The following is a 16,020-nucleotide window of genomic DNA, read 5'->3' as shown; positions in this document are numbered from 1 at the left end:
GTTAGGTGATAAATAAAAGTCTTTCCAAAAACAAATTTTCAATCAAATAGTTGTACATATAAGCCAGAGTGTTTTTTTAAGAATTCTTACCTTCTGTCTTATCATTTTTAAGGCAGAAGAGTGGTAAGGTATAGGCAATTGGGACTAAGTGACTTGTGCAGAGTCACATAGCTAGGAGGGTTTGTTTTCTTTTTATCCCACACTTTCTGTCTTACTATCAATCCTAATACATAATTGTAGAAAAGGCTAGACAATTTTGGTTGAGTGATTTGTCCAGGGTCATACATCTAGAAAATATCTGAGGTCAGATTTGAACCTAGGTCTTCCCAACTCCAGGCTTGGCCTTCTATGCCCTGTGCTACCTAGCTGCCACTAAGACAGAGTGTCAGTGGGTCAAGGAAAGATGCCAAGGACTTTTGGAAAATGTGAGGAAGAAGATAACATTTAGGGTAAGGAAATATCATGGAAGATCTCATGAAGAAAGTGAAACTTGAAATGGATGTAGGGATAAGAAAAGGAACAGACAGGAATATAGAGTGTATTCATTCATTTCGGATGTTGAAGACAATCTGTGGAAGTGCAAGTGGTGGAAATTATCCCCTGAAAGTTCATCATCTGGTAGATAAATTCAACTTTAGCTATTTCTGCATCTTCTTAGCACCTTCAGTTGCCTCTTCCCTCTGCTTGGAATACCAGATGGTGGAACAATAAAGTCCTCTCAAAGCCTTCTCTTATTGAAGGTTCTGCAGAAGAAAACTGCATTTTCCAAAGCTGCTCTACTTGTTCTCAGTTCCACAATCATACTTTCAGGGAGGATATTTCCTGGTGTCACCCTCTACCCTGGTGTCACCCTCTACCCTTTTCAACTTCCTTTTGCATATCCTCTTCTCCAATTAGACTGTAAGTTCCTGGAGGGCAAAGACTGTCTTTATTTTTCTTATTTTTATTTCCAGTGCTTACCACATTGCCTGGCACATAATGGGCACTTAGTAAATTTTAATAAAAATTAATTTAAATTAAAAATAATTAATAAATAAAATTTAATTAATAAATAAAATTTAACTTAATCTGTTACTGAATATCCTGGGCTTGGGGAAGAGCTGGTAGTGCCGTTTGACTGGAAAATAGAGAGGATATAGGAAAATGGTGCTGAATATGCCTGAGAAATTAGGTTGCCAGACTTTAAATGTTAGCCTAAGAAGTCTGTATGTAGAAGAACAACAGCCTCTTTAATTCTAGCCCTTGAACTGTAAATTCCTCATACTATACAATTTCCCTCCCTTCTATGCAATCACAATGAATTGGGAACTCTCCATACTATCGTAGGCACAAGTCATACCTTAGGGATCCTAGGATTTAGACTAAGAAAGATCCTTTAAAGATCATCTTCCTAGCTCCTTCATTTTATAAACGAATAAAATAAATACCAGAGATGACAAGTGATAGTTGAGTCCCTCCTCACTGAGACAATGCCAGAGATAAGGCACTTTTTCCCTTTTCCCAATGCTGAGGCATCAGTCCTAGTTTTATCCATAGCCCCTGCTGCACAGAAGGAACCAGCAAATTACAGATACCACTAGAACTCCCTTACTGTCTGGGCCTTTGCTCTTCATACCCAGTATACCTCTTCTCCATACCTTTTAGAATCCCCTACCTTCTATTGAAGAGCAGCTCAGGTATCATCCCCAATATGAGTCCTTTTCAAACACCCCTAATTGTTAGCTTGATCTCGCTTTTGAAATTGTTTTACATACTTTATGTTAACTTATCCATCTATACATTATTTCCCCTCACCCCCATTTAAATTTCTTGAAGGCAGACAATATTTAATTTTTACCTACATTGCTTTTATTTTGTCTTTATGTGTCTTTCTCCAGCACAGTGCCACACACATACACTCAAATATTTGTTGAATTCAATAAACAAACATTACATCATAGAATCATGTATTTAAAATTGAAAGGGACATACCTCATGGATTCTGACCTCTTTTGCTTTATAGATTAAGAAATTAAGACACAGAGAAGCTAAGTAACTTTTCCAGAGTCATACACAGAGCTATTAAGTTTCTAAGATAGGATTTGAACTCAAGTCATCCTAACTCTAAATCTGGGGTTCTGTCCATTGCCATTAAGCTAGCTGCCTCTAATGAATTTTTTAAATGATCATCACTTTCTGAAAAAGAATTTGGTATGAGGGACTGCCTTGTAACCTCTCCAGGAGAATTTATTACTGAAAGTACTAGAAATACTTCATCTTCAACAATTTGGAAAATAAAAGAAAATGGAGTTTATACAAATATTCCTTTTATTAATATTGACAAAAGTGGACTAAATCGAAGGACTGGCAGAAGATTTTCAGTAACCTAAAAAAAGTATATTATAAACATTTATAGAAACTTTTTTAATAGATATGAGTAGTAGTCATTATACTGAAGTTGTCATTGAGTTTGGATAGAAATCAAGCTATCTCACTAACCACTAGTATATTATCTCTTTTTACCCATTCTCTCTCTGAATACTTAGCTTTAAAGTTATGAAACTTGAGTTCAACATAACATATATAAATAATTGAGGATAAAAACTCTCTACAAATGGACTCTTCCAAAGAGACCTAAATGCTTAACCTGTGTCAAGTCAGATGAAATTAAACATGAATGAGCAGCTGAAACAACAAACGGAAAATGTGGAGATTATCTTACTCCTAACAAAAAACTTCTTATTTATCTCTTGTCTAGTCTGTCCCTTATAATATTACCCTTTCTCAGAATGTCTCTCCAACCTCTCTTTGTGTCTCTTCATATTCTAACCATCCTTCAAGGACCAGCTTTATTTCCATCACTCCACAAAATCACTGAAACATTCCATTCCCAGAATTTAGAACTCAGAAAGCCCTCAGAGATTAACTAATCCACTTGGAGATTTTCACTGAGATGATGAAACTATCTCTTAAGGAAACCCACTCTAGCTTTGGACATCTCTAAATTGTTAGTCAATCAATGAGCATTTCTTGAGCACCTACTAGGAGTTTGGTACTAGACTAGGCATTCAGGATCCAGAGCAAAGAAAGAAACAATCTACATTCTCAAGAAATTTAGCTTCTTTTAGGGCAGTGAGTGGACACACTTATTGTCAAGAAATATTTTGTTTTGTTGAGCTTAAATCTGGCTTCTGTAAATTCTACACATTCCTCCTGGTTCTACAAGCTGAAGCAAAACAAGTATAATCCCAATTGTACTTAACAATCTTTCAAATACTTTAAGACAGTTACCATGGATAATATGAAAATTATTACATAGTAATATGGAAATATATTTTGTATAACTTCACACATATAATTGATATCAAATTGCTTTCCTTCTTGAGGGGAAGTGATGAGATGGAGGGAGAGAATTTGGAACACAAAATTTTAAAACATAATAAAAAATCTTACATGTAACTGGGAAATATTTAATGAAATAAATAAAATATATGATCATATATATTAAAGTTATCATGCACTCCTCCCACCCCAAATCTGCTCTTCTCCTGGTTAAATAGCCTTCATTCCTTAAACTGAGCATTATCTAGATATCCATTTCTTTCACCATCTTTATTACCTTACTCTGGAACTATTCCATTTTATCATGTCCTTCCTAAAAGATGGCAACCAGAACTGAACATAATATTCCCAATGGGGTCTGATCTGGGCACTGTGCAGTAGGATTATCACATTCTGAATTCTAGACATTATACTTCTCATAAAAGAGCTTAATTGAAGTCAGCTTCTCAGTTCTCACCAGCTCATTGTGATCTTCATTTATCCTGGCCTCATAAAGCTTTTTCTCCATTTATCCTTTGGCAAAAGGATTGCTTTGGGAAATCTTTCATATTGTTAATTGAGATGTGCTGTTTTAAAATTAGTCCCATAGGATATGATTGGGGATGTAGACTCTAAACAATCACCCTAGTGCAATTAAAATGTAAAATGTAAAACCCAGTGGAATTGCATGTTGGCTAGGGGAGGGAGAGGGGGGGAAGGGAAGGGAAAGAACATGAATCTTGTAACCATGGAAAAATATTCTAAATTAATTAAATAAAATTTTCCAAATTAAAAAAAAATAAAAAATTAGTCCCACAGTTATGTCTTGGATCCCCAGTAAAACGATGTTATTTGAAGACATGGGATATATCATCTATTTCTTAGAGCTCAACACATAATAGATTCTCAAAGTCTCTTTCTTGATTGATTCCTGAATCCAGAATAGACAATGAACTCTGACCAGGCATCTTTTTGGTCCAGTCCCACCCAGTTGTTTTCCTAGTTAAGGAAACATTTCTCAAAGTCAAGTCCAAATTTAATGTGGTTGCTTCAGACCAGTTACTCCTTTATCTTATCTTCTTCAGAAAATGTAAATAATTCCCTTCCTTGATTTGTATTGTTTTTTTTTGAACTGGATGCAGAAGGAAGAAAACTGATAAGAACAAGGCAGGAATATAACAAGGAGACACACTAAGCATAAGTAAAAGGAAGATTTCTTTAGGGTTACTTCCCACATATGTTCAGTTATACTCTTGTCTGTATGCCTAATACAAAACATAGTGTCTGGTGTAGGTGTTTTCTAAATACTTGCTGATTGATTGGTTGGTTGAAATAAAAATGAATGCAATTTAAAGAAAGCATATGCCATACTGATCTGAATATAGGCCAGCCCTTGAATAAATACTGTAGTCCACAAATGAGGTCTTTGGGTTTAAAATATTTTGCTGATACTTTTTCTTTAATTTTTCTCATATTTCCCATTGGCTCTCTTCCTCCTCCCCACAAGACCCCATCTTTTAACAAAATATAGTTAACAAAATAAACTAACACACTATGTCAAATCCCAATGCTTCTTTCTATACTTATAGATTGCCATTACTTTAATAGAACCTGGGAGACAAATTTTATTAGTCTACTGAAATCAAGATCAGACATTGCATTAACTGGAATTCAGATGTTTTCTAGTGAGATTTTCCTTGAAATTACTTATGAACATTGGGCATTTCAGTTTCTTCCCTTTGCATCAATTCATACTAATCTTTTAAAATTTTCTGAATTCAAGAATCATTACTTCTTATTGCTCAGTGACTTTCCATCACATTTATATAACATTATTTCTTCAGTTACTTTCAATCAGCTAGAAACACAATTTGTTTCCAGTTTTCTTGTGCTACAAAAAGTATTGTTGTGAATACTTTAATAATAATACTTTAATAAGCATGGGACCTTTCCCTCCCTCTCTGTCCTTCTTGGATTATGTCCCCAATGATGGTATCCCTGAGTCATAAGTTTTGGGGTTTTTTGTTTTTTAACAGTTTAGTTGCTTTTCTAGCAAAACTTGAAATTGTCAAATGAAGCCTCCTTGGAAGGTAGAAAAACATAGAGAAACAACACCCATTAAAGGCTGAAGTCAGGTTTGAGGCAAGCTAACTCTGAGGGTAAAATGTGGCTTCTCTTCGGAGCAATTTAATCCATAAGGTCCTTTGTAATTAAAATTTGTAATTTGTAATGTAGGTGCTAAATGAATGAGTTATTATGACAATAATGATAACTAAAATTTGTATAGTACTATAAGGATTTGCAAAGCACTTTACAAATATTATCTCATTTGATCCTCATAACAACCTTGGGAAGTAGGCACTATTATTATATTCATTTTATAGATGCAGAAACTGAGGCATAGTTTAAGTGATTTGCTAACATTTACATAATTTGTACTGCATGCCAGACACTACACAGCATTTTACACTAATTTTCTCATTCAATCCTTACAATAACCCTAGTAGGCAGGGTTCTATTATTATTATATTCTTTTCTTATTCTATTTTCTTCTTATTATTATATATTATTATTATTCTATTTTTATCTCCACTTTACAGATGAGAAAACCAGAGCAAACAAAGCCTGAGTGATTGACACAGCATCAAACAGCTGGTAATTGTCTAAGGCTGGATCTGAATTCAGATCTTTCCTGACTTTGGTTCTAACTCTCTAGCCACTATATCACCTACCTGTGCCCTGAATCTTTGGAGATCATGGTGGTCCATGATTCTCAGACACATACTGTTAATGGGAGAAAATGAGCATTCACATTGTTTTAATAAGAAACTTATTGTCACTAAAAGAATTGCATTTTCCTAAAAGCAGTCCAGATTCTATGCCAAACCCTCATTGACCACACACTGCAACTTACTTATGCTTACTTACTGGGTCCGATGTCAGATTAATTTGGGTCTTCTTGACTCTGGGTCCAGAGCTACTCTATTCATTTTACCACCTATGGTCTCTAGTATTATATAAAAATACAAGAGAAGCTATAAATTATAATTAGTTTCCTCAAAGGGAAAAGATAATTATGCAGATTTTATTTAGCTTTGAACAAGGTATTTCTGCAGTATTGTCATAACCAAAGATAGTATCAATGTGATCATATCCAGACCCAGGGCTGCTCAGAAAAATATGCTAGTTACATTTATGTCTCAGGAAGGTAAATCCTTTCGTGGCAGAGAGAAATTTAGTTGGTTACAAGAATTCAAAATGCCATTGATGACAGGATGTACCAAGCCAGGAAGCCATTTTTCCTGGTTATAAACATTGATGTTTATTCAACTTTCAGGATCTCCCTCCTATCTCCCACTTCCCATTTTGACCACGTAGGGACTAGAAAGCAAAGAGATTTATTATTTATTTGTTTTTGCATCATCAAGGACAGCAATGTCTTCCTTCAAGGCTTTATGCAATTACCATCACAAGCTATATAGCCTGGGATCTTCATGCCACTTATGAAAATGAATGTATTTACTAGAGACTAGAATCCTTACCAAAACATCCAAACAAGTCAAGACCCGGAGAACACCACGAGCCCTTGACTCAAGGTTTCCGAATGGATGAATCTGACTGTTAGACAACTCTGGGAGGTGGACATCCAGCTTTCTGAGCAAGAGGACAGAGATGAAAATATCTATCTTGGAATTTTTTCATACAAAATTCATTTTGCCCAATTCTGTTTGAATAGCTTTTACATGAAAATAAAAGAGTCCAAGAGACTGAATTCAGTTGCATATAAAAAGCATGCCAGGTGGGAGCTATTAAGTGACTTTTCTTAAAGAAGCATTAGAACAGGAGAACCTATATGGATAGAGACCTGGACCTGGAGAGGAGAGATACTGAATTCAAATCTGGCCATAGACATTCTTAGCTGTATGACTCTGGGCAAGATGCATAAGCCCAATTGCTTAGCCCTTACCACTCTCCTGACTTAGAACCAATATCTAGTATCTATTCCAAGACAGAAAGTAACTGTTTAAAAATAAAGAAAATGGTCTAGTAGAGAGACTATAGAATCTTGAACCAGAGACATATTGCCTAGGTCATCAGTAGTGTCAAATTCAACCTGTGGGTCATGTGTTGACAGTTTAAAAATATAATTGTCTGTCATTATATTTTTATTTATATCTATTTATTTATATTTATATATTTTATTTATATTTATTATATTATATTTCATTTATATATTATATATTATTTATATTTATATTATTTTATTAACGATTCCTCAATTATATTTTAATGTTTCCTTCCTACACTCGGGAAGGCTGCTGAAATATGTGGTCCATATGTTTGGCAATTCTGGTCTAGGGGGAAAAGTATAAAACTTTGAGGGAAGAAGTCCTGGGTTTAAATCCTGACTCTAATACTTACTAGTTGTGTGACTTCAGGCAAATCTTTTAGCCTTTTAGCCCTAAGTCTCTTTATCTGATTTCTTTTCTCATAGCACACTGCTTGGCACATAGATAAGTAAAAGGCTGTTGAGGGGGGTTATTAGATCAGAGATTCTCAATCTAAGGTCTATGAAGTTTTAAAATAAATATTTTGAAAACTAGTACCACCTCACATCTATCAGATTGGCCAATATGACAGTAAAGGAAAGTGATAAATGTTGGAGGGAATGTGGCAAAATTGGGACATTAATACATTGCTGATGAGTTGTAAATGATCCACCATTCTGGAAGGCAATTTGGAACTATAGCCAAAGAGATATAAAACAATGCACACCCTTTGATCCAGTAATGCTAGTACTAGGTTTACATTCTAAAGAGAAGGACCTACTTGTAAAAAATATTTATAGCTTCCCTTTTTGTGGTGGCAAAGAATTGGGAACTGGGGGATGTCCATCAATTGGGGAATGGCTGAACAAATTGTGGTATATGATGATGATGGAATACTATTGTGCTATAAGGAATGATTAATAGGATGATTTCAGAAAGAGCTGGAAAGACCTACATGAATTGATTCAGAGTGAAACAAGCAGAACCAGAACATTGTACACAGTAACAGCAATATTGTTGTTGGAATGATCAGCTGTGAAAGACTTGGCTCCTCTCAGCAATGCAATGATCCAGGACAATTCTGAGGGACTTAGGACAAAGAATGCCATCCACCTCCAGAGAAAGAACTATGGAGTCGGACTGCAGATGAAAATCATGAGATTTTTCATTTATTTATGTGTTTGGTTTTGTGCAAATGGAAAATTTGCATCACCTGAGCTACATTCCCAGCATCCTCTTAAGTTATATCCTTATTTTACATAAGAATGCTTAGAAGATAAATTTGGCTGAGACCCACACAGCAGGGCTCCTTTTTCAGAGCTTGTACTTTTGGTAAAGTGCTGCAGGTGTGAGTCTGTGTTTCTCTTTGCTCTGCTCACTTGATTGAAAGAACCTTTTTTCTTTTCCCTCTCTTTTGATTTAGTATTAAAAATCCTATATATTTTTAAACACTAGGAGTATCTATTCATTTTTACTCCTACAGTTTTATATGATTATTCTCTTACAAAAATGAGCAATATGGGAATATGTTTTGCAGGATTGTATATTATATATATAATCCAGATCAACTTTTTTGCCAGTTCTGGGAGGGGGAAGGAGGGAGGAGACAATTTGACCATCTAACTTCAGAAAACTCACATGGAAATTTATTACAAGTAATTGTTAAAAAATATTTTATAATGAAAAAGGCAAAAATGTGTACAACTACATTTCAATAGAAGTTATTTCCTTTATAATACTTGCATTTTATTTTATGCATTTAAAAACATTGTCTCAGACAGAATCTCATGGAAATTCACTACACTGCCAAAAGGGTTCATGATAAAGAAAAGGTTAAGAATCTCTGGTCTAGATAGTCTCAAAGGTCTTGTCCAGCACTAAATCAATGACCCTGTGATTGAATGAGAGGGATTCAGGTCTTGGTTTTGCTACTTACCACCTACATAATGAGCAAGTCACTTTATCTTTTGAAGCTATGCAAAAACATCTCCATTTCAATTTATGTGCAAGAGACACATAGAGGAGAACCACTACTGTCCATATGAATAGAAAATTATAGGACTAGAAGGAAACCATCCAAACTTTCCACTTGGCTGCTAAAGAGCAGGTATGACTATGACATTCTTTTTCTCAGTAAGCCCCGTTAGTTTCCTATTACAGGGAGGGCCAAATATAAAGTCCTCTGTTTGGCATTTAAATACCTTAATAAGCTATCTCCTTCTTACTATCCTGGTTTCCAAAATTTATTCTGCCTTGTGTTTTCTAGTCCAACTACTCTGGCCCACACATTATTTCTCTCACATGACCCTCCATTTCTCCATTCTACGCAATTTCACTGGGGGTCCCCCAGGCCTGGAGTATTTTCCTACCTCATCATTGCATTCTGGCTTCCCTGCCTTCCTTTCTGTTCTCCCTCCAATCCTGGTTTCCTGATCCCAACTGTTGCTAGTGCCTTGCATCCAGTTTCTAGGTGAGACTGCTTAAAAACTAAGAAAGAGATCTCATTCTTGAAATCGGGGGAAGGGGAAAATTTCTTGGGCATTTATAATTTCCATAAATATGGGTAGTTAACAAAAAAAATAAATCAATATTATTTGCCAATTTCTGTGGTATAAACTTTCACTCTGAAAATTTAATGAATTGCCTCTCTCCAGCCAGTTGGAGCTGTCTCCAGCACACCCTTGTCTATACCAACACATCAAGTTTTTTACCTTTCACTTATTCATCCCTCAGCCATCTGGCTTCCTATCCACTGCTGTATTGAAACCCTTGTGTTAATGAACTCAATTACCAAATTAAATGGTCTTTTTTAAAGTCCTCAATCTTGATGTCTACAGCTTTTGAAACTATTATCTATCCCTTCTTACAAGGAACTTTTTCCTCCCTGACTTTCAGAGATGCTATGTTTCCTGGTTTCCCTACATTTCTTATTATTTTATCTATGTTTTGTTCACTTATTTCTCATCCTGCCTGTGAATCCTGACTCTATCATATAGTGCTCATGTAACCTTTGATGAATCTTTTGGGCAAATAACTTCTCTGTTAAGCTTCAGAAAAACTGTCAAAATTTCTGTCCCTTAAACATGCAATGTATCTCTGACTTAGTTCAGACTATTTTTTCTATCTGACACCATCACTCTTTTCCTTCATCTCTTTGCATTTTGAATGATCAAAATTAATTCAAATGCACTTTCTTCAAGAAATTTTCCCTAATTCCTCATGTGATAGCCACCCCCCCTTCAGATCTCTCAGTCAATAAGTTAGTGAACAAGCATTTGCTATGTGTTTACTGTGTGTCGGGTGTTATGCTAAACTTGGGGTTCAAAATAAAAGGGTTTTTAAGTACCTGATTTCAGGGAGATTACAATCTAAAGAGGGAGACAACATGAAAACATCTATCTAAAAACAAAATAAATGCATGGTAAAATAGGAATCATTTCCAAAAGAAGGCATTAAGATTAAGGAGTATTATGAAAGGCTTAAACTTGTAGGAAACCAGGGCAGAAGAGGCAGAAGTAAGGAGGGGATGAGGGAGCATCCAATAAAAATGACAGATTAAGAGATGGAGTATCTTATTCAAGGAGTAGCAATGAGACCTCTATTCCTGGATTGTGAAATATATGGGGAAGAATAAAATGTAAGACTGAAAAAGGTAAGAAGAGGACAGATTATGAAGGACTTTAAAAGCCAACCAAAGGATTCCAGAATTCATTCACTGGAGTTATTTGAATGGGAGATGGCAGAGTCAACTCGACTTGCACTTCCTGAAGATGGATTTCAACAGGCAAGTGGAGATTACACTGAATGGGGAGAAAATTGAGGTAAAGAGATTTATCAGACGACTACTGTAATAGTTTTGGCACAAAGTTATAAAGACTTACCTGTACAAGAGTGGTGTCAGTGCAAAGGAGAGAAGAGGTCATACACAAGAGATGTTATGATTGTGGGAACAATAACTTGACCACTTTGGGGATATAGAGGATGAAAAAAAGTGAGAAAATGAATCAGGATACTTGTGTTGAGAACCTAGGAAACTGGAAGGAAGATGGAACCCTCTACAATCAGAGGAAAATTAGGAGGACTGGGGGAAGGTTAGGTGGAAAGATAATTAGTTCAGTTTGAGGCATGTTGAGTCTAAGATGACTAATTAGATGACTAATTAGTAGTTAGAGATGTGAGACTGGAAGTCAGAAGAAATGTTAGGGCCAGAGGAGTAGATCTGAGAATCATCAGCATAGAAATGATCATTGAATCTATGGAAGCTGATGAGATCAGCATGTGAAGTAGTTTAGAAGCAGAAGAGACGGCCCAGGACAGATCTTTGGGTGACATACATAATTAGTGAGTATGAGTTGCATGAAAATAAAGCAAAGGAGACAAGAAAAAACAGTGAGACAATTATGAGGAGATCCAGGAGAGATCAGTATAAAAAAACCTATAGCAAAAAGCATACTAAAGAGAGAATCATGATCAATGGGGTCTTGACACTTCTCACTTCTCACCTTTGTTATGTACATATGATATTGAATATAATTGCTTTACGTATTTTCATCTTGTCCCTTTAACTAGATCTCTAGCTCCTTGAGATTAGGAAAAGAGCCTTATCTAAACTTTGTATCTTCTTATCACCTAGAACTGATGATCTATACTCAGTGGACATTTAATAAATGCTTTACCAGTATTGTATTTCCAGTATTATGTAAAGAGCATTGTGAATTGCTTAGAACAAACTGAATGTAATTTGTTCTAACCAAAACTGAATTGATGATTATGGGATGGTGAGGCAGTGGAGAGGGAAGTAGGGTAAAAAAAGTAAAACTTACTGTGAGGTATAAATGAAATTTAACTTTGTTAAGAGAAGAAGTGGCAAGATCATGATTATGAACTGAAATGTCAATAAAACTGAGATGATAGTTCCAATCTCACTCACCATCATTCCTTATCTTGTTTGCCTCTAATTGGACATTTTTTTATCTTCTAGTATAGGAAAAAAGATGCCAAGAAATCACCACTTCAGAAGGACTGAAACAGTGAGCATGGCAAAGCAAGGACAAATGTGAGACCCTCGGACTTTAATTTGAGCCCTAAAGGGTTGGATGTTTCTTTGACAGCTTCCTACCTATCCAAACCACATTCATATGCTGAGTTGGAGTGGAAATCATATTGACATTCCTGGTTCTGCCTGTTCCTTGATAGTTAAAAACTTGTCAGGGCATCATTTCTGGTACTATTTTGACACTCTTGTTGCTACAGAATAGTTATTAAACTGAATTCTCCTCTCCTGTTTATCCTAAAAAAGAGAAGTGTCTTTTAATCAAAACGCTAACATCACATGATTGGATATTTTGGAAAGACTGGTGAAAAAAGAATTTTTAACAAGAAGAGGACTGATTGAGAAGACAGACAGGGTGGGAGTCAGGAGCTGTAGGTTGTATCTACCTGCCTGTGTTTAGCCTGCCACTCCCCACTGGATAAGCATCACTTTGTTTGCAATTCTTTGCTACCACCAAAATTGTTGATATAAATTTCTTGGTATATATGGGAATTTTCTTTCTATTTTTTATCTCCTTGGGTATCTACTCGGCCCTGGATTCTTTGGTTTGAAGACTTTGGACATTTTAATCACTTTCTAGAGCATAATTCCAAAGGATTTTCTAGAATGGTTAAACCAATTCTTAGCATCATTAAATATATTAGTGTGCCTGTCTTTTCACAATCACTCAAGCCAATTGATTATTCTACCCTTCATGTTGACTTTGCTTGGAAAAATTCTTTGCTGTATTTATTTTTAAATAACTATAATTTCTGGATATACCCCCTACCAAACTCTTATTTGCAATGATGAAAACGCACTAAGCCAAAACAGCTATTGGCATGCCTGATAAGAGTATACAATATTTTGACCTCATAAACCCCCCACCTCTGTCAAGAGAAGGAAGGTATTGCCCGTTATCTATTCTCTTGGATGAAAATAATTTTTGCTTTTATATAGTTTCCTTCTTTTTGAAAAAAAAAGTTCCTTTACCTTGAACTTCTCCACAAGTAGAAATATTGAGTTAATAGAAGGAAAGTTCTACAGTCTCCTTCACTTCCAAAATTTCAGTGAATTCAAATAGTATTTATTAAGTGCCTTCAAAGTGTTAGGTGTTGTGCTGAAGATACAAAAGGAAAAAAAAAATAATTCCTGCCCTCAAGGTGCTTACATCCCTCTAGTGCTCATAAACATATAAAACAATAATGATAGGCAAGTATTCAGTATTTTGGAGATGTATTCCCTTAAGATTAATTTTATTGTCTTATATCTAGCTTATCCCAATACCATTAATTTTAAAAATAGATATACATTCTGAAGGTACTTACTGGATAAAGACCTAATACCTGATTTTTTAAGACAGACAAAGACAGAGACAGACAGACAGAGACAGAGCAACAGAGAGAGAACTATAGAAAGTTAACCCACTATTTGATATATAGGAATACATTTGAATTAAGCCTACTTATTTAAGTGTGACACAAAATGACTTCAAAGTAGAAAATACCACAATTCCATTAGAAGGATGCTTTCTTCTTCAGCTCAAGGAAGTTTCTAGTCTGTTTTGTGCAAGAAGAATGCCTTTAGAGCAGTTCCCCAGTATTGAGAAGAGTGGCTAAAGCTTCTTTAAGCCAACTCAAACATTTTTGGAAGGGCAAGGATGGGGGGGATGGTGAAATAGCTATTGTTGATCATTCCCTGTTATATTCAGGAGTCTTTCCACATCCACTGTCTGTAGCTCTCTGCTGGGCAAGAAGAAAACTGGACACAGGCCAACCCATTATGCACTTACTTCTCTTGACCCTTGTGCTTGGAAGGTTTGAGATTGTGTTTCTAGAGATAGATATAGTCAGTGTCACAAACTACTCACAAGGTTCTCTCTTAAATAGTACCCTTTGTAACTCTGGACCCTTTACCCATCACATCTAGAAAGCAGTCATGACAGTCATATCAACACTGGGACTAGCAACCACAAAAAAAAAAAAAAAGTTCTCTCTTTACAGTCACCCCCGAGAACACATTCCCAAATCAAATTCTGTTAAAAATCCAATTATTGCCTCCTAGCCTTGTGCTTTCAGTCAGTCCAACTTGGAAAGGATCTCCTGTGAGACACCTACAGTTGTAAGACCTTTTTTCTGGCAACCTCATGAAAGCAAACTGTGACAATCTTCCTTAAAAAGGTGAGTATCCAAAGGCTAAATCAGAGATTGTAGTTGCTCCCAGAGAGCGCCCTCCTGATTGTTATAATCCAGGGAGCTCTTCCCCCTGTAGCTGCCTTCATTTCTTTGCTTTCGTTTTCTTGCTTTAAGTACCCCTCACCACACACACCCGCCTACCTGGATCATGACGACCTCTTCTTCGGCTCTCAGGATGGACTGGTCCAAAGGCACGGTACATAACTCATCCTCCAGGCAGGCCAGACTCACGGAACAGCCCATCAGAGCCCTGCAGCCTCAGAGCAGCTCCGTGTGCTCTTGATCTCTCCCCTCCGGCTCAGGGCACCGGAGCCTGAGCCCTCATCTCTGCCTTCTCCTGAGCTGAACTCCTGGCAGGGCTGCACTTCTCGCTAGGCGCCCTGCTCCTCAGCATACATTTGCTCCAACCTGCCAGCCTCCCGTGACAGCCAACATGGAAATGCAAGCCCCAGCCTGCCAGGACTTAACCTTTGGGTTCCAGTTCCGTCTGGGCAGGTTGAAGCCCTTTGGAGCTGATGCTGCTTCTACTGATCTCTCAGCCCCGTCTGGCCCCCTCCCCTCAACCCCCCAACCTCCTCTCCCTCTCCTAACCCTTTGTTATCGGAATCCCATGCTGACCACACTGTGCCCCCTCAAAGGCTGAGACAACATAAGAGGGCCACTGTCTAAAGCTTCAGCTCCAGCTGGGGGGAAACTTAGCCTTTCCTCTCCTGGTGGGAGGGTTTGGGGATCACTGAATGGTATGGATACAATAACAAGGAAACTAATAACTTGGACGGCACTCTTTTTAGTTGGGGGGCGGGTGGCAAGGGGGAGGAGGCTGAGCTGTCTTTGCAGAAAGGACGAAAGAGAGCTATCCAGCAATCTGTCACTGAGGCACACTGATAATGCTCGCCTAATTCGAGAGCAAATAATGACTATTTGAAGCCAACTCAATCAGAATGACTTTGAAAGCTGAATTTCAGGAGTGGAAAGCATTTTGGAGGAATTTCCTGTTTCTTTGTGCTGTCATTCTCTGTGTGTAATCCCCCTTTGATTTTTTTTTTCCCTCCTCCTTCCACATAACTTAGCTTTCAGAGCTGCAAAATGATGCTGGAGACTAATGACTGTTTCAAAGGCATTATTGGAGACTGTTCATATTACAGCAGCCACAGCTAACAGCCAGGAGCCCGCCTGTTTAGTTTTAGCTGTTCAAACCCCCTTCTTTGAAATCATTTGGGAAAAAATAAAATTGGCTTTAAGCCGAACAGTGGTGTTTAAAGTTTCAACCCCAGGCAATTAATTTTCTGAGGCAAAGTGGTGGGAGAGGGGAAAGGGGTTAGAATATACTTTTGGAGGAAAAAAAAACCTTTCTGGGACAATTGATAATTAATTGTGCCTCTGAAGTAAAAAAAAAAATGTTTTTACCATTGGGTCTGGAAACTTGTAAGACATCTAAGCCATT

General features: G+C 36.8%; 1 protein-coding gene and 1 long non-coding RNA gene across 3 annotated transcripts in view; one reads left to right on the top strand and one right to left on the bottom strand.

Moving 5' to 3' along the window:
* The window catches only part of LOC130455474 (uncharacterized), a 31,364-nt gene extending 18,892 nt beyond the window's left edge, over positions 1 to 12,472 (top strand). The window contains exons 2-3 of the long non-coding RNA XR_008913455.1: positions 5,901 to 5,955; positions 12,331 to 12,472. This is a non-coding gene — a long non-coding RNA (uncharacterized LOC130455474). The remainder of the gene's footprint in view (positions 1 to 5,900; positions 5,956 to 12,330) is intronic.
* TNS3 (tensin 3) overlaps positions 1 to 15,310 on the bottom strand; it is a 481,975-nt gene extending 466,665 nt beyond the window's left edge. The window contains exon 1 of one of the 2 annotated variants that reach the window (XM_007500437.3): positions 14,718 to 15,310. In XM_007500437.3, the coding sequence (XP_007500499.2) occupies positions 14,718 to 14,819 (102 nt within the window). In that variant the 5' untranslated portion in view covers positions 14,820 to 15,310. The remainder of the gene's footprint in view (positions 1 to 14,717) is intronic. The other variant, XM_056804865.1, reaches the window with a different exon arrangement.
* Between the last annotated feature and the right edge of the window lie 710 nt (positions 15,311 to 16,020).

This window comes from Monodelphis domestica, chromosome 7 (genome assembly GCF_027887165.1).
Source record: "Monodelphis domestica isolate mMonDom1 chromosome 7, mMonDom1.pri, whole genome shotgun sequence".
Classification (NCBI taxonomy): Eukaryota; Metazoa; Chordata; class Mammalia; order Didelphimorphia; family Didelphidae; genus Monodelphis; species Monodelphis domestica.
This window is presented reverse-complemented; position numbering and strand designations above follow the sequence as displayed.